The 26597-nt window shown below is 38.9% G+C and overlaps 1 protein-coding gene across 2 annotated transcripts; it reads left to right on the top strand.

Moving 5' to 3' along the window:
• Nucleotides 1-498: 498 nt before the first annotated feature.
• On the top strand, nucleotides 499-25861 carry LOC136845993 (carbonyl reductase [NADPH] 3-like). 2 transcript variants are annotated; one of them, XM_067116570.1, is made up of 8 exons: nucleotides 533-656; nucleotides 5517-5549; nucleotides 10364-10492; nucleotides 12386-12517; nucleotides 12662-12915; nucleotides 22082-22265; nucleotides 23101-23275; nucleotides 23553-25861. In XM_067116570.1, exons 2-7 carry the CDS (start codon nucleotides 5529-5531, stop codon nucleotides 23242-23244), a joined length of 864 nt encoding a protein of 287 aa, XP_066972671.1. In that variant the 5' UTR covers nucleotides 533-656; nucleotides 5517-5528; the 3' UTR covers nucleotides 23245-23275; nucleotides 23553-25861. The 2 variants fall into 2 exon arrangements, with proteins under 2 accessions (XP_066972670.1, XP_066972671.1); XM_067116569.1 differs by having other exon boundaries at nucleotides 499-656; nucleotides 23101-25861.
• Nucleotides 25862-26597: the final 736 nt, after the last annotated feature.

Raw genomic sequence — 26597 nt, 5'->3', positions numbered from 1 at the left:
GGACCAAACTGGATTTTTTTTTATGCAGTGTGCCGACTTATGAGTAACATATAAAATAATTAATATCTTATGGATATGTTTGATACAGGTATACTGTACTTTGACTTAGGGATGACAACAGTAATGTGGATCATGGCTTTGTCTTTCTCATCTGCAAACTAAATTTAATGGTAGTAAGCTTTTCAACACCAGTCATTTTTGGCTATGGACTTATCAGTCTGTATTACTGATAATTGTGTGGTAAGAAGTTTCAACCAGCTTATCTGAAAACAGTGTCCCATTGATTTTCATAATGAAGTTGGTCATTCTTGCACTCAGTAAACTCATTAATACATAATTAGATCAAACATTGAATATTGCATCCCTCACTGTATCAACTGCCACTTCACCATACCTGTTGAATGACAATATGTTACTAACCCAAAGCAGCTGGGTAATGATGACTAGGTCTTATTATTTACTTGCCTTTGACCTTGAACTTTGGTCCCCACAACAGCCGGGTAATGATGACTAGGTCTTATCATGTGTTTGCTTCCAACCTTGAACTTTCGTCTCCATAACAATGCAGTGTTATTATCAGTTGGAGACTAGTTTGAAAAGCTCAGTAAGTCAGTGATTATTAGATATCCTCCTCTGCTGCATAAGGATTCTCCACTGTAAGTGTTTCTTTTGCAGGATACTTTGTTTAGATTTTTCAGTAACAACTTATAGAGATTGTTGATGTCCAGACGAAAAAGTAAACCACATTTGTTGTTTTTGCTAATTTTGACAACTTGTAGACCCAAGTAGTTTTAGGAATGCTAAGCCAACTTTGTCAAGGTTTCACGACAAGGGGATCTTAGGACTATGACTAGCTTCTGTGTTTCATAGAGCAGCTTAGTTTACGTGCATCAATTATAGATTTGCCCTTTTCATATGCAATTCCTGCCCTGAAAACGGGTCTCGGAGCTGAACCCCTGCTTAGGAACAAATCATAGGATAGACTAAGCCTCTAATACTAACAATTCCATCCAAGAGGTGTGGGTGGATAGTTGTAATAGAAGTTGATTTTCATACAATTGTTGAACTCCTGGGTGCCATGCTGCATTTGCCAGTGCCTTAAGCCTAGATTTCAAACACATTAGCGACTATTCAAACATAATTAAGTTGGTAGTAGTGATTTTTGTAATAGAATTGTGAACCTTTTATATGTTAGGGTAGGCAGCAAGTTTGTATTGGTTGAAGACTACCCAAAGACAGCTGGCCAGAGTGACCTAACTAGCATGACTTGGATGGGTCCTGTTCATTTTGGCCATAATTCATTTAGTCTGTAACATCCAAACTGGCAAACGGCTGAAATGTGTGTATATAATACTTTGATCCCTTAGGGGCTAGTACTAAACGTGGCGTCTCAAGAAGCTTCCCCACGTGTCTTACGGCCTAAACTTCATATGGCCTAAGGTTGTGACAGCTTAACAGGTTCACGGCTGAAAATATTGCAGCCTAATTGTCCCTAACTCACATGGATTAGGTTAAAGTGCTTGTAACTTGGAGGTGTAATGGAGAAAGCATAACCATAGTTAGATTTTAGCCTTTTTCTATAGTTGTAAAGAGGCTGAGAGGAATGTCAGCATTTTTGAGGGGTAGGACTAAATACATTGCATTATTGTAACCCAGGATACTACTACAAATTCTAGGCTACTATTAGTATCCTAACCCAACCTAAGCAACCTTAGGTCTGTCAGCCAGAAGCTTCATTAAACATATGGTACAAAAGCCTCCTATACCCATATTATGAGTTGCAGTAATACAGTTAGCATTTCCCACAAAATGCAGTCAATATGTATGGTTGTGATCCTGCAAGGCTTTATAGCCAGGGGTGGGCTGTAGCACCAGACAAGTTCCCAATGAAATGTTTTGGAAGCACTGTACTCTACTAAAAAAATTAGTTTTGTATTGTAATAGTAAATTTATACTGGACTTAGAAATGTTAGGCAGTGCTGATTTTTTATTAGAAGTGCACCAATGATATTGTAAAAACATTACAGTAAACCAATCTCATTTTTTATTTGTTATGCAACAATTAAGATAACAATAAAAACTGCATTACACCGTGTAGGTTAGTTTTTGACTGTATAGGATTTTGTTAACTAAAACAAGTTCTTGGTTTGTTCACATGTGATAGTGTGTGTGATGTGTGTAACTTTAATCTTTGTTAAGTTGTTGAAGTTTGGTGACAAAGTAGTTAACTGTCATAGGTAGGTGAGAGATGGGGAAGCCACTAACTCAGGTAATTGTCAACCCTCTATTTTCTTCTCCCAATGGTGTGGTCATCATGGAACTCAGCTTTGTTTTTAAAATTTGATATTCAAATACATTACAGTATTGTGTTTGTGGTTGCCCAGTATGTTGTGTCCTTGAATAGTGAAACAGTTTATGCTATTATTATTATTATTATTATTGAATATTATTGCTGCTTCAGCTGCATTTATTTTGTAGAAGACTTTTTCTATTTTCCTTATTGCGGAATTCTCTTCATTGGAGGTGCGTGCTAACAGCTCGCCTATATTTGTCATTTCATGGGGGAAAAGTAAAAAATCTGGATTCTGCTTCTTTATATGTTCTATACAATTAGTTCTATACAGTTGTTGCCGCGACGTTTCGACAGACTCTTCTGTCATTCTCCAGCGGGAGCTAGTAGAGGATGGGCAGATTGCATAGGTCCTTCTGAATTTATACACAGGCTTCAGCAGGGGGTCATGGACGGTGAATTCTGATTGGTTGCAGTTGGCGAACTTCAAGCCAAATTTCTGTGGCGAAGCTCGATCCTGACAGATCTTCGCAACCTGGGAATATCACTCATTCCAGCGTTCCCATTGGCCTGCCGTTGCGTGATGTCATGCCGACTGACATCATTGGTAGTTTGGCTGCTATTGGGCGGAGGATGAATGATGTCATTATTTACTCTTTCTGTCGTAGTCGGGGGGTTGTCTCGAAGGGCGCCTCGCTCACCAGGGGCGTCTCCATTCTCAGGGTTGTCATTTTCAGGTATTCGTTGGATTTGGTGGGTGTTCTGCATTAATCTTCTCAAATTTGTGGGTAGGAGTGTTGCCTCCTGCTTTGTATTCATTGTTGGTTTTCTCTCGGCAATGAGGAGCGCCTTTAGCAGGCGCAGACGTCAAGGGTCGGCAGCTCTCCCAATTATACTTATATTTTGTATAATACTGTCACGGGAGATGGAAATGTGGGTAGCATGGGCGTGGTTCTTGATGACACCCTCCTGGGCGTGGCAGGAGATCCTTTTTGACAGACGCATCGTGGTCATTCCAATATAAGCGCCGGGGCATCCTCGGACAGGACATACAAATTGGTAGACCACGTTCTGCTTGAGGGGTTCTCTTGCTGGCAGAGAGGGGTTATTCTTCATCACAAGATCATGGGTGCAGCGGTTCTTATAATAAGTTACAAGATTTATTTCTTACTGTCTTCGGTCGGGGTGACGTTTTCCATGACGAATTTCTTCATGGAGCTCTCATCCTCACAGTACTAGGGATGTATCCGGGCCTTATAATATATCTTGATGTCATCTTGGGGGCAGGTTGTGCGCTCTCACAGTTGTACCATTTTTCCAGGCCAGTTCAAATTTCTTTATTGATGAGTTTGTTGGTGAAACCATTATTCACCAACATTTGTGCTGCACAAATGTTGGTGAATAACGTCGCGGCAACAGTTGTGTAGAACTAACTGTATAGAGCATATAAAGAAGCAGAATCCAGATTTTTTACTTTTCCCCCATGAAATGACAAATACTGTATAGGCGGGCTGTTAGCACGCACCTCCAATGAAGAGAAGTCCGCAATAAGGAAAATAGAAAAAGTCTTCTACAAAATAAATGCAGCTGAAGCAGCAATAATATTCAATGGAACCTGTTTAAAAGAGGGTCTGCTGCCAAATTTTATATTATTATTATTATTATTATTATTATTATTGAAGGTGATAGCTGCATCAGTTGCATTCAGTTTATATGGAGTTTTGTGTGCCTTTCTGATCACTGATTTTTCAGGGTTACTGCATTTTACCAGTAACTTGCCAATGTTTGTCATTCTTGGAGAGGACAGCAGTAGCAAACTTGGCTAGTTTTATTTTGGACAAATACATGGAGTAACAATGATGGTAACTGAAATCTAGAGTTCATCCTCCGTGGACTTGTCCTTCTTCAGGAGAAAATCTTCCTCAGTGTTGATCTTGGCCATGTTTCACTCAGGCTCCACTGAGCATGATCACACTGAAAGACAGGAGTAGGCTGTCATTTGTGGTGAGTTATATACTAGATGGTCAGCAGGGGGTCGAATGTATGCTGATCGCTAATTGGCTGATGAGGAATGTGCTCAGTTGATTGGTGGGCAAGATTTCCTCTAAGCCAAAAACAGTTGACAGCCTCGCTGCTACAGCCTTGCAGAAAAACAGTGCTGTGTGTGACATCATCTGGAATGTTGCTTGTTGCAGTGTCTGGTGCAAATCTATTAGTTGTGTGAGCAATAGGCCACCTAATGCAGATAAGCAGGAGGAGCTGCCCAGGGACTGCATCTCCACATAGAAGACAAAAGTCATTTGCATTTTTCTTACTTTTACAAAAGGCGCATCTTTCATCATAATCTTGCATCTTAACAGCCATACTTTTGTTCCAGTTTGCCAAAGTAAAGGGTTGGCAGTCAGGTGAGTGGGCAGTGCGATCACCCCACACTTACCTGCCAACAGTTAATTACATTGCTTATAGGCATCAGTGGTCAAACCAGCTTGTAGCAAAGTTTTTTGTTTTATTTGGATAGGTAAGTGAATTCAAGTCAGAGACTTACTAAGTTATGATGATATTGTGAGTTTTTACTTGCAGATATTGTATTGTGAATTCAAACATTTTTATTTGCTGGTGTAAAGGTTAGTGCTACCCTAAGACTAAGAGATGATTGAGTGCTTCCTCTTTGGGTAGAAATATCAATTGTTTAGCAGCAAGAATTGCAAACACAAAAGAATTACTGGGGTTCATCATCTTTCATAATGTGCTGCTCAGCATTTGCAGTAGTAGGTTTGTTTCTTTTAAAGAAAAAAGTTTTTCAAAGCATTTTGGTTTCATATAATAAACCTGATAGTGTATACAAAGTAGGTTCCTCTGAGCTCAGCTGGCTGATTCATTGTCTTTGGATTTTACACAGTACGCTGCAAAATAAGATGTGCAGCAGGTGAACAGGGACTCCCTCTAACAAAGATGGTTGTACTACAGTACTACCACTTACTTAATCTAAAATTGGCACTCAAAATCTGATCTCTGTGCCTGAATCTATCATGAAGGTAATTTATTCAGAGCTGCAACAAAGGTTGTTTGTATGGCATGTATTTTTGTATCTATGAACCAGTTTAGGTTTGACCATAAATTTTTCCAGCCTGAGAAGAACCCTGGTTAAACAAATCATTTATAACTAACTTGACCATAGATTGTATGCATATTCCCCCTTTTTTCACAACCTTTTCTCATGTTTCAGGTGATAGTCAACATGCCTGGTCGAATTGCTGTTGTAAGTATTCTTTGTTATTCAGATTTCACAAACAGGTTGAAGCTTATAGTATTTTTTATTCAAATTTGGTTAATATATCTTGAAATTTTCATTTTACATCTCTCATTTATTGCTGAATATCAGTCAGTTTCTCGTAAAAAGCTTTGAGGTTCAGTTGTGGTGTTCAGAGGAAAAGTATCCTAGTAAGACAAGCCTTTTTTTTTTAATTCAGGAGTATCTCCATAAGTTTTGGTAGTATATAAATGTGCGTAATCAGTCCCATGTATGCTTTTGGATGTTGATCAACAACATGGGAGTACAGTATCCTGAGTTGGGGAAAACTTCTCAAGCTGCCCCACATCCTAAGGTTCCCCTTATTAGATAACCTCTGGTATGGAGGTTATCTAATAAGGTCACTGAGTTGAGGATTTTTCCAGAATCTGGCCGGTTTTCAATTGAAAACTTTTGCCAGATCAGTGGGAGTAAGTTCTCTGCCCTTCTTAGGAGAGTGAAAGTGTTTGTTCCCATCAGGGATTATATGTATTTACTTATTTGGTAAGGGCCTCACCTATCACAGACACTAACATCTTTTCCCAGAATTTTGGTAGTGTATGAATCCCAACTTATGGTAAGGCTCCCAAGTTGCACATCAGTTTTATTTGCTATCTCCTGCCCAACACTTGTAGAATATAGTCTTTTTGCCACAGGCACTGACATTTGTGCCAGTGGGTAGCATTTTATCTCTTGAGAGTGCACCAATTAAAGGTACAGGGTATTTCAGCTGTATTTAAGCAGTGAAAGTAAGTTAATGTAAGCATACTAATGTCAGATCATCCACTTCCTGTTGCCTCAGGGTTGCCACTCAAATACTACAACACATTTTTAATAGTTTCTTTGTTGCAAGCTTTTAAAGTAGTCCAGTAAGTGCCTAACCCCACAGATTACTCAGATTATCCCTTAGCGGGGTAGTGCCATCAGTGTACCTCACACGGTGCAAGGTAGTCATTACTTAAGTTTCAGTGGGGCGTCCCTTCGGCCCCTAGCTGCAACCCCTTTTATTCCTTTTCGAGTAAGTAAACCCCCGTATTCGTGCTCTCACGATTCATGGGATTTTGTGTGGAACATATCTATAGATTATTCGCGAAAAATTCAGCAATTCATGGGCTTTTTCATCCTAATTAGTGTATTTTGATGTTATTTTCATGACTGAGTATATTTTTTATGATAAAAAATAATTTACTAATTTTCAAATATTATTAAGATTAATAATAATAATAATAATAATAATAATAATAATAATAATAATAATAATAATAATAATAGGTCTTATTAAAAAGGATGGCTCTATTATGCAAATTTATCTTATATAGTGTCTTTTCTATCTTCCTTATGAATCGCTTTTCAGGCTCAGCGATGTTAGTCAGCAACTGGCTGATATTCATGTTGGAAAAGGATAGTGTGCAGAATATGGGAAGTCTTTTATTAAAATATCCAATCAGAAATCGCCCGTCTGGATTCAGGTTCTATTTTAGGTACCGTCGACATGTTTCGACCAGCTCGTTGGTCATCCTCTGGACGTGGTTGCAGAAGGTCTGAAGAAACGAGGTGCTCGGGTTGGTATTTATAGGGGGGGTCTTGATCGGTGCTGAATTATGATTGGCTGTCCCGGGGCATGTACCCTCGGGCGGAGCCTACTCTCCCAAGTTGATGTTCGGGACTCGTCTTGCGTGTGAGCGGCATTGTAGTGCTGGGGATGAATAGAAGAATTTCGATCCTCAGATGCCGAATTTTGATTCACTCGTTCGCTATGGGGATCGCTCGGTGCATGTCTCCTGGCTGCCGTGGGGAGGAGAAAGATTTCCTGCATAATGTTGAGGGTTGGTTTCTCCTTCCCAATGTGCAATGCTTCCAAGAGGCGTAGGCGGCAGTGGTCGGTAGTTCGGTCAATTATTTCGATATTCGTGATTATGAAAAGCGAATCGTAAAGAAGATAGAAATGACACTATATAAGATAAATTCGCATAATACAGCCATCCTTTTTAATAAGACCTGTTTAAAAGAGGGTCTACTCCCTTCATAATGATAATAATAATAATAATAATAATACTGTAAGATTAAAATTCAGACCTCAAAGACAGAGAAAAACAGATGGTAAAACACTGGTTTCCTCCCCTCCATTCAGGGGACCCATATATCTCTCTCTCTCCCCTCCCATCTTAGTTCTCTCTCTCTCTCTCTCTCTCTCTCTCTCTCTCTCTCTCTTACTGAGATGAGAGAATTATTATGGTTTGTGTATTTGTTTTTTATGATAAATAAATGGTTTACCTAATAAGTACTAATTTTCAAATAATAATAATAATAATGATGATAATCTTAATAATAATAATAATGATTATAATAATAATATACTGTAATTACAACATTTATGCATTTCTATAGTAAGTTATAAAAAATTTTAAACAAACAAATTTCAACCCTGATCTTTTCCTGAGCCTTGGAGCTCGGGAGAGGGTAAACCTGTTAAATATGTCAAATTACTCAACTTTTCTGACCAAGGGTAGATAGATGTTGCCACAAATTGATCAAATCAATTTCTCTTGTTTTCTTCCTTTCTCTCTCTTCCCAAAGGGTAGAATGAGAAATAAATAGATAGCTAAATAGATACTTAGTTCAGCCCCCCCCTCTCTCTCTCTCTCTCTCTCTCTCTCTCTCTCTCTCTCTCTCTCTCTCTCTCTCTCTCTCTCTCTCTCTCTCTCTTTTGCCCGTGCCAGCACCGCTGGCTGAATATAAATTGGTGGTAACACTCTCTCTCTCTCTTTCTGATTTGGCTGGAAGGGTTAGAGGTATATATGTATATATTTTAAGGTTACTTATGTTTAAGATGACTTTGAAATGATATTAATAATATAATTTCAAAGATTAATACAGTAATAGACTAAATGTAGCAGTTCTCTCTACCTGACAGTGCCTCAGTATTTACAGCTGAGCTATGTGCAAAAGCAACAACCATAAAAATAATTAAAGAAGCCTCCTTTAATAATTTTGTGATTTATAGCGACTCCAGAACCGCTATAGAAACCATTCAAAGTTACAATCCAAAAAATAATATTGTACAGCAGATTAAGTTTTCATCCCATAAATTGTGTAATAATGAAAAAATATTGAAGTATGTTGGATCCCTGCCCATGTAGAGATTAAAAGACATGAAGAGACTGATAAAACAGCTAAAAAAGTGGTCCACATGACACAAGCTAATGTAAACATTCCAGTTAGTGACTATATAAGATATATAAAAACAATCATTGTAAGTAAATGGCAAAATATATGGAATGAAGAACCAGAAAAAAATAAATTAAAACATAAAATCCAGTATTGGAAAATGGAGTTCAACATGTCAGAGAGAGAGACACACAAGTAATTCTGACTCATCTTATAAGTAAATCTTTAATAAAAATAGGAAAACCCTTAGGCATCTAATGAATTTTAAAACAACTAAATTTTAAAATTTTGCTTAATTTATTATGAATTTTAATATACTGTACCTTTTTAGTGAGTATATATGGAAACATGAATATAATTGTATTTATTGTGTGATTGTGTTTCAGTGTGAGAGTGTATGCCTTTGAATTTCATTTTCATTCATCCTGTCATTTCATTCAAATCCTTCAGGCAAGCCATGTGAGAGCTGATAGTCAGCTCAGTGGTTTGGTTAAACTGTTTTAATAATAATGATACAGTACAGTAATATGATAATAGTTTATGGTGTATTTGATGTAGGATGATACTTTAAGTATGCATTTGGTACTTGAAGTTTCAAGATAGGCAGTTACTGTATAAGCATTTTTAGAGTGAGGTTTTAAGTATTCCCCACGATATTAACTGTTTATGTACATCCATTCATGTGGTCTGAAACGCATCCCCCACTTTTCACCCTCCCATAATAATTTTTACATAGTGCACCTGCAAGGTTTTTCTCCTGTTAACCTTTAACACCTCCTTTACTCCCAATTTCCCTTTCAGCAATGACTGACCTTATAGGTCCCAGTGCTTGGCCTTTAGCCTAAATTTTGTATACAAATTCCAATTACAGTTTACTTGCCTCCCTCATATTAGTCACTTCGACCTGTCGGAGGTCATCAGTCACTACTGAGTAAGGCCCTTCACATGGGTATTCAGATCTTAACCCATCCATGCAAAAAGAGCGGAGCTATGAGAAATGACTGAAGTCCTTGATTGATAGATTATTTAAAAGATTTGTGGAATGTGGAGGATAGATAAGACACACAAGAAGTGAATACTTAAGTAAGGAGACTACTCAGAACTGGCATGTCTTGGTTTAGAACCTTTAGCACAGATCAGTGTTTAAGAAAATTGCCAATGTTGTATTGCCACCATCAGATGAAAGGCAATTAATTGTTGCATTTGATATAACCCTGCAGATAACAGACATGTACCACAGTCAGCTAAGCTCAATGCCGTGAATAGAAAGAATGGGATGTCAAATCTCCCAACAGGCAACAGGTTAAGCGAGTCAGTACATGATTTTAGCCGTTGTAATGGATCCTCCTGTGGTTTCACCAGATCCCATCTGATTATTCATGAAATTGTCATCTTTGGATGAATAGTAATGTCAGTCAAGGAAATAACCTCTAAATCTCTAATCTGAACATATCTTCTCACATCTAGGACTTGAGTAAATTTCAAAAAATAATTTTATATGAGAGATGTAAGTTATGGAAAATGACCTATAAAATGCCATCATGTGATGAACTGTGAATAATTTCTTATATTAATTCAATGCTGCTCTGATAGCGGGTATATATTTTTCTTACCAGGTTACTGGTGCCAATAAAGGAATTGGTTTTGGCATCATGAAGGAGTTATGTACAAAATTTGATGGCCTTGTCTACCTGACCTCCAGGGATGAAAGCCGAGGATTAGCTGCTGTCAAGAATTTGAGTGAGGTAAGGGAATGAACAGTCTTGAGCTGAATACTGTATCTAAGAAAAACTGAGTGCATTGGCCATTTAGGATTGCCTCCATGTTAGTCAAGTACTGTAATATGTTCCAACATAAAAACCTGTTACTGTACTATACTTTAGCCTAATCTGTGGTATTAGAAATCTCCAGGTGCTTTCCAGAAGAAAATTAGTCCCTTTCCACCTCTCTTGAGTATTCATCATGGTTCCTTAGCACTTCTCATTGGTGGAAACTCATAATTTTTTGTATGTATGGTGTTTGAATTACATTTTCAGTCTTGTTTCTTTGGAAAATTTTGCTATAGTCCTCATAATTATTTTTTAATAATTTTTAATACTCATATAGTTCATTTTGAATAATTTATTTTTCCCTTGCTATAACCCTTGCATTATTTTTTTCATTTCTAATCATTTTATAGTGGTAATTACCCTTAATTTACATACTTTTGCCTTTCTTTTGTATGTTCATATGTGGCCTGTATGCTTTGTAGGTGCATTGGCTGTTCTCCTGTTTTACAGGTTAGAAGTATTCTTTTTGTCTTTTAGTTATATATAAATGCATTCATTTTCTCCTTCAGTTAGATTTTTGGGATGGTAGGTACTAGCTTGCCTTTTGTCACCAATTACAAATGCCAAGGAAGCTCAGTTGCTTTTTTCTTGCTCAAGTTTACTCTTTCAGTAGTTATGTATGTTTAGCTTAGTACAGTGAACCCCCTGTATTTGATGGGTTAAACACAAAAAAAACCTGTAAAAATGCTTATACCTGAGTACTTTAATAGTTTTATCACAAAAAGTGCATTTATTCTTGAAAATTATATGAAAATACAGTAATTAGTGAATATTTCTCAGTGAAAAATACTGCGAATGGGCGAATTTTCTGCTAACAATGGGTAGATATGTTCCACAGAGAAACCCGCGAATGCATGAGTCCGTGAATTGTGAGAACGCGAATATGGGGGGTTTACTGTACACTTGTCAGCAAGCTCAAACAAGTTTTCTCTGTTGTCTAAATCTTAGAGGTTCCTCCTTTTGAGGGGCTGGCAATCAATTCATCCAAGAAGACTACTCATTTCAGGCATCTCAGCTACACTTCTGCTATGGGAAACTTTTCCCTACTCTTCCCTCCCGATCTGGCCCACTCCTTTGACATAGAATTGTAAGATTTTCCAAGAATGCCTCTCCTCTACTGACTTTTGAGCTTACCTTCTGTCCAGTAGGTATTTTAGTTTGATCCGGTCTGTCTCATCGTTGCATAACGTGATCTTTGGCACATGATCACTGCCCTTGCTTTACATTAGTGCAAGTCCCTTTGTTATGGTACCTCCAAGCAAGGCATACCCTACATGGTCCCCTATCCTGGATATCAATCCTCGGCTAGAGGCAAGAACTGCCAGCAGGATTACCTGGAGTAAGAGTCATCCATTTGTTTACTTTTAAAACCTGTTGTTTTTATGGGACAGATTTACCATCCTTAGCTATGACATCCTTTGTCAAGATGGAATTAAGTATGTGACATTTAAGAGATAGTCCCATCCTTTGTTCAGAGTGTCTTAAACAGGAAAATGTGTGTTGAAGGAGGGACAAAAGGGACCCTTACTCTGAAATTTCTGAACTTCTTGCCACCAGTGAAAATCTTTTCAGACATCTATCCATTGGGGACTTTGTCATTCATATATGTGTGTGTGTATGCTGAGCTACTGGCAGCTGCCAGCCCTCCTTTTTCTTCTACAAAATAGATTTGTGTGGAATTGCATGGCGCAGATGAAAACGATTACTTTTTAATAAGTTTGTGATGAAACAAAAATAGATATTATACAGTAGTGGATTTTTGTACTTATTTCCCTCATTTTATTATTTTTCCTCATTTTATTATTTCAGTTGGGACTTCAAGCTCAATACCATCAGCTGGACATTGATAACATTGGAAGTATCAAGAAATTTGCAGAATATATCAAGACAAAATATGGAGGTTTTGATGTCCTTGTTAATAATGCTGCTTTTGCATACAGCGTATGTGCATTATACTATCTCTTCTTATATTCTGATAATTTCTATACAGGCACTTTATTTAATTTGTCTTCAAATATCTGGTATTAAATATATGTTTTATATTATGAGCCAAAAATTTATTGTTAACGTATATCCTTACTGTAGAGAGATGCAACTGAACCACTTGGGGAGCAAGCTGAAAACACGATTCGTGTTAATTTCACTGGAACATTGAATGTCTGCCGGGAATTGTTTCCACTTCTTCGTCCTGGAGCTAGAGTTGTCAATGTTTCAAGCTGTGTTGGGCATTTGCTAAAGATAGATGGAAGTGAACCTGCAGCGTCAGCCTTAAGGGAGAAATTTGCATCACCAACACTTACAGAAGATGAAATTGTTTCTCTAATGAATCAGTTTGTTAAGTAAGTGTGTGATGTTATTAGGTATCTCTCAGATTGAGTGTTTCTTTTCTTTACATATTATTCTTATTCTAGTATAAATCTGATGTATTTGTGTAGGAGTATTACTGGACACAAACTGGTTTGGTCAGTGCAGCTTGTTAACATAATAGTTAAGGTGTAAGTAGATGAATTAGCAGAGTACCTATCCACTCATGTCTTCATTCCATTACTTCATCTTTGGCCACTGGTGTGTTAATACATCTCCCTACAGCTGTGGAACTAAGGATCTTGTTTGTATGATATTAAATGTATTTGTCTGATGTTAATGGTTTTTACATGTTTTATATTGGAAGGTAAGGTAGAATACCATAGATGTGTGCAAGAATGTGTATGGGTGCTTTATGTTTGCTGTGGCATTTGATCCTCTTTCTTTCTGTTCTTTACTCCAGGGCTAAGTTTGTTCTGAGTATCTTTTCTGCCAACATTTGTGGATTAGCCACCTTCTCAGTGACAGAAGTATGTATAACTATTGTATAAGCAGAAGAGGGCTACGTCTCCTTTTGTGTCATTGTAGTGTGAAACTCCTCCCTTGTCATCTATGCCTCTTACTGGCCTTTCTTGCGATGACTGTGGTTTTTAAACTGGGACTGCTTCTTGCTGTATTTCCCTTGCTGCTGAGTCGGTGGAGGTTTATCAGGTCCCATGAATGACCAGTCTCTTTTCTTAGTACTTGATGGATCTCACTCACTGATGGTGAGCATCCCACATAAACTCTTCAACTAGCACTGCTGGATCTTTCATTAAGAACCTTGTCAAAGTGTACAGGTGTTGCTGAAGGTGTTCTGGCTGACCCTGGGCCTGATTGGAGAGGCTTCATTAGTTACTTTTTGGAGCATTTGTTGTTAGCCAAATGCTCTTCTTTGGCAGCAGACCCCTGTGATGCTGCTTTTTTTTTTTTTTCCTTCTGTTGATACTGTCAGACCTTCAACAAGGAACTATTCCTTGACTTTGAAGTCCTCTGCTGTGATGGAAGACATGGGTTAGGAGCAGTTCAAGAATGACAGCCATACTTCTCTATCCTCCTCCTCCTCTGTCCACAGACTGTACCACTGTTAATATTTGTTTCTTAAAGTTAAAAAAAATAACTTTAGAGAGCCAAAGTAACATGTTTAGGATTTATGATTATATTTCAGTTTTTACTGAACATATTTTATACTACAGTGTTGTATTGTATGCTTTTAATGTTTCATTGACTTAGTGTGTGTTGGAATAGGCTCTCAAATTATCATTCAATGCATCCGTGTGGCCATGGGGTTCTTTGAGATTTAAAATAATTATTTTTTATTATTTCTTAATTCTCATGAATAGTGTTATTGTTACTATTGTTTATTTTACAAATGTTCATAATTTACTAAGTATGTATCCTAATTTTTGTTTGTTAGATAATAGAATCACTTCATACAGAGAGTTATGTATTAAAGTATTTATAGGTGTGTATCAGAAGTAAAATGTTTTAACTGGATTTATTTTATGTTGCAGCCTAGTTACTAAAGTAACTTTTGTAGGTTTTTGGTGCAAGGTTACTTAAGCTAAGCAAGGTTGAGCTTGGAGTTTGCACTAGCCTAGGATACGCTTGAATGTTTACTACATAATGTCTGCACTGAATATGTGTCTGCACTCCCCTACCCCAAACCTATTTGTTTGAATGAGCTAGGATTACAGTGTTTAGATAAAATACTTTAGTGCAAAGTCCTATTTTACAATAATACAGTTCAGGACAACAAAATGATTCTGATATGAAAATCTTGAAATAATAGCACATTGTTTTGGGGATTTTTACTATCACCTTGGCATTCATTCCTGACAAAAGTACCTTATAAACATGCAGAATAGTAAATTTTATATAAGTAACTTACCAAATAATTACATAGCTATAGTTTCTACTTTCGCGACAGCTCAAAATTCGAAATTCGCGGTAGCGCTCTTTTGTTTTGAGTGTAGGTATGTTGCCCCGCCCACTTTCTGGGAAGAATAGGTACAACTTAGCTAAGGAGCTCAATTCGTTTCTGCCGGTTAATGACTGAAAACCAGTTATTAGCAGCTCTCGTTTTTGTTTTCACCGAATGTTCGGAGATCGTCTTTGGTGAAGTACTCTATTTGTTGGTAGCGCAGCTATTAAGCTTAGCTAGTTTTTTAATAATTCAATTGGGACTTATTCATTTGGAATTCTTGACCATTATGTCTGACTCTAGTTTATTCAGCATTAGGTACTGCAGCAAAGGCTGCAAAACTAGACTCACGTTTGTAAAATACGACCAACATACAATTTGTTGTACTTGTAGGGAACAAATTTGTTCTCCTGAATTGACTTGTGACGAATGTAAAGACTGGGATCAGGGTAAATGGAAAACTTTACAGTCTCATTTAGATAAATTGAAAAGGGACCGAATTAGGAAAGCCACAGTTAGGGCCAAAGCAAAGGCTTCTGCTAGTATGGGCCATTTTTCAAGGGAAGATATTGATGTTTTGCCTATCCCTTCGACACCTGTTGCAGCCTTTTCTCCCACTTCCAGCTTTTCCCGTCACTCCTGTACCTAATTCTTAGTCTGCTGAACCCAATGCCATTGCCAGCTTAGCACCACGGGTAGACCAGAAATTTAATTGACTTGTAAATACGGTGTCCCAAATTGGGAATTCTGTGAAGGTCCTAATGGACAAATTTAATAGTGTTGTGTCAAGTGATGTGTCAGTGGAGGGGGCAGCTGTTCGTCCCACCGATACTCCTAGACCAAGGTCCCTGCTAAACTCCCCTTGCAAACATGGGAGGAAGCAAACTGACAGTCCAAGGGAGGTCGGTGGGGTTTGCCCACAAGCAGTCGTCGCCTCATCCGAACCTGTTGTCCACCGATCCCAGGCCGCGGATGAATACCGTTGGAAAGGTATTAGAATAGATACCCACACTCTTTCTTCAAGTGGATCAGACTCGCCCACATCTAAGAGACGCAATGACCGTTTTACTCGTGTCTAGACCACTGAAAAGGCTAGGCGCTTCTATGGACTCCGATTCTCCCCGCCTCGTGGCGAGCAGTTGAGAGAGATCATAGCCCTCTCCCGTCTTGTAGTTTCTGGGTTTCATGGACAAGGGATTCTCGCTCTCTTTCCCGCGCAAGAAAGCGCCCAGGCAATGTACATAAATGCCAGTTCACAGCTTGTTCGGGATCCGACCTTTCACCTCCAGAGCGCCCAAAGTCCGAACGCCCAAGACCCGAGCGCCCATCATCGTATGAGCACCCACCTTCGTCTGAGCGCCCATCACCTGAGCGCACTGCTCTCACCTTACCTGTACGGGAGCACCCAGATTCCAAGACAGAAGAGCCCATGTTGGACCACTCGGAGCGGGAACGGCAGTCTTCAGAGCGCCCATCCTTGGCGGACCAAGCGTCCACGGACAGGGCAGTTGCTTCAAAGGAATCTCTGTCTGCTTCAACAGCGGGTGGGCGCATATCATCCATGCGCCCAGTCGCTGGTGGCGCATCTTCAATCAACCTCTCTTCTAATGTTGTCGTGACCTCGCATCAAGAATTTCCATCAGTCCCTCTAGACCCTTCTTTGGTGCCGCTTCAACTCCGGCTTGACAAAGTGTTGAGCCTTCTTTAGAAACCAACTCCAGCGGTACAGGACACCGCACAGGACTCCGTAGAACCTCCAGGATCTCCCGTTTTGTCCGCCGAAGAACCTGTAGAAGAGGAACAGCCCACCTCTCATTACTCGGCTTTACTCAGGTTTTTCCTGGTCTGCTACCCGTCGTCCTTCTCCCCAGTCGTTCCTTTATCGCCGGGTTCAGCCTACCTCGGCATGCGTCAACCTCCAGGTACCACCAGACTTCCGCAAGACGGTGTTGTCTTCATCTTCGAAGAAAGCTTTCAGCCGTACGGATGCCTGGCTAGCAGAGAAGAGGAAAGTCAGGAAGGCGGTTTTCTGTTCACCTCCTTCGCGCTTAGTAAGACAGAAGTATCTGTCTTATGCAATGGGAGAAGCTCCGTCCTTGGGAGTTGCTGCCCTCTCTCAAGGAGACTTCTCCAGTATAATCGATGCTTCTCGTCGTTCGGCCTTCTCTTCGGCCAGAATTCTTTTTACATCCTCAGAATTGGACCACCTTCGCAAAGATATTTTTAAAGTCTTTGAGATTTTTAGTTTCCTAGACTGAGATTTTTAGTTTCCTAGACTGGACTATAGGAGCCTTGGCTAAGAAAATAGAAGACTGTGTGTCCCTACAAGAAAACTTCGCTTCGGACTGGCTGGGTGTACTGGGTGCGCAGATAGAGCTGTAAGAGATGGAGCAGTAGAGCTAGCTACCATCTACACAACGGGAGTCCTCAAGAAGCGAGATTTGTGGTGCTCGTTTACAGCTAAAGGTGTCACTCCATCAGAACGTTCCTCGCTTCTGTTTGCTCCTTTAGTCAAAGGTAGTCTATTTCCGTAAGACATCATAGATTGGATTTCCGTCGATCTTCAGAAGAGATCAACCCAAGACCTCATCACCCAATCCACCAAGAGAACGAATTTTCCTGCAAGAATGTCAACTGCAACTACTAGGATGTCATCACCCCTGCAGCAACATCCCTTTCGAGGAGGTAGAGGCCGTCTCCAGTCCCGACCGGGAACCAACCTCCGAACCTCCAAACCATCTAGAAAACCATTCATGAAGTCCAACACTAGAAAATGAGACTTCTGTCCTCCGTGTCCCAGTGGGAGCAAGACTGTCACATTTCTGGCCAGCATGGGAGAAGAGAAATGCGGAACCGCGGGTGCTGAAGGTTTTAAGAGAAGGCTATGCAATCCCCTTCGAGAAAAAACCTCCATTAGTAACCTCAACTTAGCATCCTACTCAGTAGACTCAGAGAGGTTTTCAGCCCCATCTCGGGAAGTTTCAGCTCTTCTGGAAAAGAGAGCAGTGGAAATAGTAGGAAATGTAAACTCAAGGGGATTTTACAACCGTCTCTTCATGGTTCCCAAATCATTGGGAGGATGGAGACCTGTCCTGGACGTCAGTGCCTTGAACCGCTTCGTTCAAACAACGAAATTCAGAATGGAGATGAATCAGTCAGTTTTGTTGGCCATCCATCAGGGAGACTGGATGGTCACGATCGACATGCAAGATGCGTATTTCCATATTCCAATTCATCCAGACTCCAGGAAGTATCGTAAGATTCGTGTTCCAGGACAGAGTCTTCCAGTTTCGGGCACTCTGCTTCGGACTATCCATGACCCCTCAAGTTTTCACCCAGGTACTCGCGCCCCTTACGAAGTGGCTTCTTCTTTTGGGGATAAACATTTTTCTGTACCTGGACGACTGGCTCCTATGCTCCCCCTCAAATTATCAATGCACAGAGGACTTACGGAAAACGCTTCGTCTCACGCAAGAATTAGAACTTTTGATAAATTTCAAGAAGTCGCAATTAGTCCCCACTCAGTCTATTCTCTATTTGGGGATAGTGATAGACACCCGGAGTTTTCGGGCTTTTCCATCCCAACAAAGAATACTTTCTTGCCGAAGGAAAGTCCAGGACTTCGTGACTCGCAACTCCTGCTCAGCCAACGCATGGATGAGTCTTCTCGGAACTCTCTCATCCATCGAGAAGTTCATTCCATTGGGCAGGCTGCATTCAAGAGCACTTCAATTCTACCTCAAAGCCAATTGGAACAGGAAGTCGTTCCCGGACTCCTTCAGTTTCAGCATCACTCCCCAGATAAAAGAGGACCTCAGATCGTGGCTAGCAAAGACAGATTTTTGGCAGGAAGGTCTCTAGCTCCAACGAACCCCGACCTAACGTTATTCTCCGACGCTTCAAATCTGGGTTGGGGAGCCCTTCTCAACAACATGGAAGTACCAGGAACTTGGTCTCCTTCCGAGAGAAACCTCCATATCAACGTGAAGGAACTAGAGCAATTCATCTTGCACTTCTACATTTTGCAACGCTAACCTACCACAAAACAGTAGCAGTTCATTCAGACAGCATGACCGCCCTAGCGTATATCAAAAACCAAGGAGGGACCCATTCTTTTACACTCAACGAAGCGACGAAGGAGCTTCTTCTTTGGGCAAAGAGCAACGAAACTCAATTAGTGACTCGCTTCATTCACGGCAAAATGAACGTCCTGGCGGACGAATTGAGTCGAGGAAAACAGGTCCTACCGACAGAATGGACACTCAATCCACAGGTATGCACCGACCTGTGGAAGCTGTGGGGAAAGCCGTTGATAGACCTGTTCGCGACGTCGAGGAACAATCGTCTTCCGTTGTATTGCTCCCCAGGCCCGGACCCACAAGCATGGGCAACAGATGCCATGTTGCAGGACTGGTTGAACTCGACCTTTACGCCTTCCCTCCCTTCAGCATGGTGAGGGAAGTGTTGAGGAAGTTCAGTTCACACGCCAATGTGTCAATGACACTAGTCACTCCCTTTTGGCCACACAAAGAGTGGTTCCCTGATCTTTTGAGCCTTTTGACAGACTTCCCAAGGCTGCTTCCTCAGAGGAGAAATCTTCTCAGACAGCCACACTTCCTCCGGCACCATCAAGGATTATCCACTCTCATTCTGACAGGCTTCAGACTGTCAGGAAACTTGTCAGAGCGAAAGGATTTTCAAGAAACACTGCAGAGGCTATTGCTAAGTGCAGACGACAATCTTCCTCTGCAGTTTACCAATCCAAGTGGGCAGTTTTTAGGAAGTGGTGCCAAGAACACAGAATTTCCTCTTCTCAAACTTCTGTAACTCAAATCGCAGATTTTCTTTTATGCCTCAGAACATCGAAAGGATTCTCAACATCGACCATCAAGGGTTACAGAGCGATGTTGAGTTCAGTATTTAAACATAGAGGATTAGACCTGTCTTCCAACCAAGACATCAGTGATTTAATCAAACATTTCAACACCAGTAAGCAAGCTAAACCCTCAGGAGTCGCTTGGAACTTGGACGTGGTCTTCAACTGGCTTTCAGGCCCACTGTTTGAACCGATGGAGTCGTCGTCTCTTCGCAATCTTACGAAGAAGACATTATTCTTGGTGGCACTTGCTACAGCCAAAAGAGCCAGCGAACTTCATCCCATTGACAAAAGGATAGGCTTCTCACAAAGCAATGTAGTATACTCGTTAATTTTAGAGTTTTTGGCCAAAAATGAGGATCCGGCTAACCCTTGGCCTTGCTCCTTTTCTCTCAAGAGCCTCTCAGAAGTACTAGGCCCAGACGATCAAGAAAATGTCCTCTGCCCAGTAAGAGCTCTAAGAGTATACCGCGAGAGAACCAAAAACCTTAGAGGATCGGCCCCTAATCTTTGGTGTTCCGTTAAAAACCCCAGCCGTCCTTTGTCCAAGAATGCACTATCATTCTTTTTAAGATCCGTGATTTCGGAAGCACATTCGGGAGTTCAAGACGAATTACTACCCTTGTGCAAAGTAATGGCTCATGAAATAAGAGCTGTGGCAACGTCTTTGGCTTTTAAACGTAACCTGTCTCTTTCTTCGATTTTACAAACAACTTTTTGGAGGTGCAAGTCAGTGTTTGCCATGTTTTATTTACGGGACGTTGAAACAGTGTACGAAAAATGCAGTACTTTAGGTCCGTTCCTCACAGCTGGCATGGTATTGGGGGTGAAGGATAGGAGGAACGCCTTCCCTTTTCCTCTATCCACTCTCCTTGAATAAGGGCAGTCGTACTTCTTGGGAAGTTTGGTGTACACTGAATCTTGAGTGTCATCAATTGGTTTTTATAGTTTTCGCTAAAATGTCGTATGGTGTAGGTTAATTTTATCTGGTCCTTGTTATTCTACTGTACTGCGCCCAGGGCAAGGGCAATCCACATATCATTATGTGACCCATTGGATTTATTAGCTTTGGCAACCTGCGATTGACCTCCTACGTTGCAAAGCACCCACTCAGTAGAGGTGATCCTTGGCTCTACCGCCACACCGCTACAGGTCGAGAGGAGCCACGACCAGAGGCAGTACCCGTCTGCTGTTGCTCCCTCACCAGGTAAGGTTACAACAAGCATTCCAAGATGCTAGCTAATTTGCTATCCCAAATTACCCCCATATCAAGTAGTTTTTTGGGTAGTATATGTCCATTCATCCCACCTCCACTCAATGTGGGATTCAGCTGTGTAATTATTTGGTAAGTTACTTATATGAAAATGACATTTTTATAATAAAATAAAGTTTTATATATACTTACCAAATAATTATATGATCGGAGCCCTCCCTCCTCCCCTCTCATGGACATAGAGCATAAACGAATTGAGCTCCTTAGCTAAGTTGTACCTGTTCTTCCCCGAAAGTGGGCGTTGCAACATACCTACACTCAAAACAAAAGAGCGCTACCGCGAATTTTGAATTTTGAAATGCCGCGTAAAGTAGAAACTATAGCTATGTAATTATTTGGTAAGTATATATAAAACTTTATTTTATTATAAAAATGTCATTTTCATACTTTTGTAAGTGTGAAACTTACAAAGTACAATACTGTACAAGCTAGTTCCTATGCGAGGGGTGGGTACGACACAAAAATTGTACCAATGTATGATGGCTGTCTGGAGGAGGTGTGCCAAATTGTTCTGAGGTTTTTAAAAAACAGTCATAAGCCTAGCCATCATTTGATGTCTTCAATAATTCTGGTGCAGGTTTTATAATTCCACTGTCTTATATATAACTTCGTGCCTATGGTATTTTTTCTTTGTTCAATGACACCCCTAGTGCATACCGACACTGTTATGGTGAGCGATCCGGGGGTGGTAACCCCAGCATTCTGGATAGCTTTTTTCTCTGGTATATTTAGAAATAGTTATACCTATAGAAATGAGTGCTATTGGAACCATTTCACTGGGTGACACAGGTCTTCCCCCAGAAATAGATTTTTCCTTTGTCAAAATTCCTTTTTTTGTTGAATTAATAGTATGTGACCCCCGGCAAGGATTTGGAACCAAGTGTGCCACAGTTGTGGTGATTTACCAGTAAAATAATAGCAATAATGCATTGCATCACTTCAGTCAAAATTGTATGCCATGTTTATTGTATTATTTTGAGCTCTTGACATTCCTAAAATAATGAAAACATATTACAGTATTACAGTTTGTATTGCTGTTATGCATTTCTAAAGTGGCCACAGTAACATAATTAATATTTGTTTTAATAGAGCTGCAAAGGCAGGAGATTGTAATGCTAAAGGATGGCCTAGTAGCACCTATGCTGTGAGTAAAGTAGCAGTGTCAGCACTTACACGAGTACAGCAAAGGGCTTTTGATGCAGACCCCCGGAAGGATATTGTAGTTAATAACTGCCATCCAGGATATGTTGATACTGATATGACATCTCACAAGGTTAGTAGCAGAAATGAATGTTATATCTATAGTCAGCTATAGATAAGTTGGTGATGTCTATTCAACTTAATGCTCTTCCACCATATACAGTTGCACTTGATCAAAACTGTTGTTTGGGTTTTTCATTAATTAGTTTTGTTTTTCTTAATATGACTGGAAATTTCCAACTTTCTAAGCTTTTCAGTTGTGTATATTTCACAAATGAAAACTAATCCCATCCAGGACTGTACATATCAGATCAGATTTTTTTACATCAATGTACTACTAGTGTTATAGTTCAAGATATAGTATATATAAATGTATGAGCTAGTTAATACATATTTGAGGACATGCATAACAATATTTTATTTATAGAAGTATAAAAACGGAGGTACAGTATGAGGACAATTTTCTGCTTCTTTTGAGCACTGAAGAAAAATAAGTTTTATAACCTTCCTGTTTTTGTTCATGAATATTGTCGCCCAATAACATCTTGGAAAAGAGCATCCATTTTTGCAGTATAAATACTGTATTAATAATAATTTTTTCTTGTATATTTGCAAAAAATATGTAATACAAGGTAGACAAACAGTTAAAATCTCTAGATAAACTACATCACCCAAAAACTAACAAAGTTACATGTGTACATGGAAATAAAGATAATAATTTGTCATAAGTGAGGAAGCATGTATGTACCTTAAGCCTCAAGTAAAGTGTTTATTTATTTTATTTCTCTGCCAAAGTATGGTTGCATTCCAAGTGAGAATCTCCTATTTGCTAAAAAAAAAAATGGTTTTACTTAAACTGGAACTAAGCCTCACAATAATAGTCATGATGAAAACCTTTTTCCTCTCAGGGTCCACTGACAATTGAGCAAGGTGCTGTTAGTCCTTCTTACCTAGCCTTGTTGCCTCCTGACACTGATCTTCGTGGTGCTTACGTATGGTATGACAAGCAAGTGGTAGACTGGGTGAATGGCCCAACACCTTCTCTTTACTGATCAGTTAATGACTATAATTATTGTACGTACTGTATGAATAACTTTTGCAGTTACCATAATATATCAGATGAAATCACATAGCAAATGTATTTGTAATGAGAAAAGTATTTGTTCAATTTTTTGCACCAAAGTATTATAGTGGACACTTAAAGCCAATTAGTATATAGACATTTATGAAAAGCCAAGTTTTCTAAAAAATATGATTTCATTACTATTTTTGAAAACCCCTTTTCTCTATTTATAGTTCTTACAACAGATGAATTTTCATAGGGCTGGCCCACAGGGTTTCTCCTTGATGATTATTTTAGACATTAAAATATGGTATTTTCTTCAAAACTTAATAATTGGATAGATTGAAAATGAGGATTTTTACAAAAATACCTTTAAAGGATTGGTACTGATATTTGGATGAAAGTTAGATAATGCCTGTATGACCTCTGAATGAAATTTATAAATTATTCTTAATTAAATAAGCAAAAAATATAGTTAAGAAACAAACAAATATATGTAGACAAGGATTTCTTCCCATATACTGTACATAAGTATGGTAGAAAAGTTAAAGGAACTACTGTGCATTTCAGGGCCGTGTCTAATTGGTTTTCGTTGATAAAATCTTTCCAAAGCATTGGATATGGATCGTATTTTGGAAATAGCTATTTGAAGCCACGGCCTAATTGGCAAAAATATGCACTGATGTCTGTTGTTGGTAATTAAGGCACTTATCGGAGTAAATCAGAAATTTCAAGGGAAACTTAGCTAAATTTAGTAAGCACCCAGAGGGAGGATAGTGAAACGTCATTATTGAAGGCCCTCCCACTCATTTATACTGTAGTATGACGTACTTTACTAGACACCCTCTATACTTTATGAATGAAGACTCAGATGTTGGTGGTAGTAGTAATAGTAGTAGTATATTCTCTCTCTCTCTCTCTCTCTCATCTTTTCAGTGAATCCTGTCTCTTAAGTACAATAAAGGAATGGGCATCAAATGAGAATATTAATTCTGTAATACAGTTCCTTGGCGCAATTCACGTTTCCTTTAACTTGAAATATGCACCAAGGCTTACACACTCCCTGTGAAAACCATTGTTACCCTGGAGTTTCTGTTGCTTCATATTGTCTCCTCAAAAGTTCCGTTGACATGTACCTGCTTAGTCCTGCTAAATGAATGCAACATAACGCAAGTGTTGTAACCTTAACTTCCTTAATGCATGATCAATCCCATAATAAATCCAAAGTATTTAGTATATCACACAACTCCCCATATAATATTGTGTGTCTGTGTCAGTTTCGTTGTTTCTATACACCTGATTTATTTACTTGAAACTGACACTAGTGTTGTTGTAGGGTTGTTGAGTGGTTATCAGTGAGCCTATGTATTCCCAGTTTTATCTGTTTATTTTTTATGAATTTGAAGTTACCCATTCTTTCAATTTTCAATTATTTTTAGTATTTCACTTACATTGTTTATTATATAGATATTTCATTTAATCATAACTACATTGTAGTGCTGAAGGATACTCGTAACTCATAGTCCAAGCGCTTGGTCTATGCCCTAATTTTTATAATCCACTACTGTAATCCATTGATTCTACTGAACTTTATTGAAATTGAAGGAAATATGAAATAAAAAAAAAAATCTTGTAATATATAATTGTGTAAAAGGATATGCTGTTTGTTTAAGCTGGGATTAAGACACCTTTGCGTGAATCAGGGTCTTACGCTTTGAGCAGACCAGAAGTGAAGAACTTTCGATTTCAGTATGATTGTGTTTCACCAGTTCCAAAAGTTTTGTATAACTGATCAAGAAAAGTAAATAGCAATTGGGTTGTAATTGCTATGTATTCCTATAGTCAGTGTAAAATTGTACAATGAAAATAGTAATGTTGCCATATGTATATTTACCAAATTCCTTTATTATAATGTCATATTTATACAGTATACCAAATTCTTATTCATTACCCATGGTATCACCAATAGAAACCGTAATATTATCGTAATTCTCAACATTTCTGTCAAATATTTGTGTTTCTACGATCATTATCACACTACTGGGAATACTGCTATTAAGCCTGATGTCATACTTTATATCACAACTAGCCTCCCTGTGGGTGCTTATTAAATTTAGCTAAGTTTCCCTTGGAAATTTCTGTGATTTACTCCGATAAGTGCCTTAATTATCAACATTAGACACCAGCGCATATTTTTGCCAATTAGGCCGTGGCTTCAAATAGTTATTTCCAAAATACGATCCAGAGACACGGCCCTGAAATGCGCAGCAGTAGCAATTTAGTTGTTGTACAGGTATGTTAGTATTACTGTTAAGTATTTTTGGTGTTCTCAATCATCCGACATAAAGGGAACATGATTAGCTATCAAATTTTCATCCGACATAAAGGGAACATGATTAGCTATCAAATTGAGTGTTTTTCAAAAAATCACTCCTTTCTCCTTTTTATACTTTGTAACATTGTGGAAAATATTTTGAGGTTTGGAAGATTCAAGTTCTTTCTTGTATTATCTGTATTGTTAGGATTGTATTTGCCAATATTTTGTTCTATTTGAGATGTTCACGCCATGTTTTAAACAATGTAGCTGTAATAAAAGTTATTCCTTATTTCTATTTCTCATTTTTGGTGTTTAGTTTTTCTTGTCTGAGATTTAAAAACTGCCTTGTGGGCATACTGTCAAATTCTTTCAAGTACTGCTAACGCTGTAGGCCCCATCTGTTGGGATGCAATGAATATCTTTTTATAATGTTCCAATTTTTTCAGTTTGCTGGTATGTCAATCTCCAGAAAAGCTTATTTATTCAATGAACTTGAAAGTGTTTAGTATTAAATAAACTGAAATGCTGTAGTAAACACTACTTCAGTGCATATTGACATTTGAATATACACAGTTCACCAATCAAAACAAAATCAACTTGTGTGTGTTTTTACAAAACTGTGCTGGCCAAAATTGTAGTGTACCTTCATGGTCAGAACTTCAACACTAATAAGTATGGTATTGTTGAGTTAAATGTTTCAGGTTTTTATAGATTTTTTTTTGTAGCAGGTCATTATCACATGAACTTGTGTGAACCATGAAATTTATATACTATATGCAGTATTGATAGATTTGGCTTACTGAATTTTTTTAGCAGCAAGGCATTAACATGAACTCGTCAGTCATGAAATTTAGGCTATAATGCCAATCACTGAGGAGTTGGAGTGGTTGGACAGCAGGAAGAGATACAGAAAATAAGTGAGGTGGATGTCCAAGGTTACAAGATGAAACTTTTACCAATAAGGAATACACCTTGTAAAAAAAAATAACAAAACCAGCAATTTGTAAAAAAGAAGTAACATTCAT

This window comes from Macrobrachium rosenbergii, chromosome 14, assembly GCF_040412425.1.
Source record: "Macrobrachium rosenbergii isolate ZJJX-2024 chromosome 14, ASM4041242v1, whole genome shotgun sequence".
Classification (NCBI taxonomy): Eukaryota; Metazoa; Arthropoda; class Malacostraca; order Decapoda; family Palaemonidae; genus Macrobrachium; species Macrobrachium rosenbergii.
This window is presented reverse-complemented; position numbering and strand designations above follow the sequence as displayed.

Coding starts and splice junctions, on each gene's coding strand:
- LOC136845993 (XM_067116569.1), top strand. CDS start 5,529: ATGCCTGGTCGAATTGCTGTT. Junction 12,518..12,661: donor ATGCTGCTTTTGCATACAGC/GTATGTGCATTA, acceptor TCCTTACTGTAG/AGAGATGCAACTGAACCACT. Junction 22,266..23,100: donor CTGATATGACATCTCACAAG/GTTAGTAGCAGA, acceptor TTTTCCTCTCAG/GGTCCACTGACAATTGAGCA.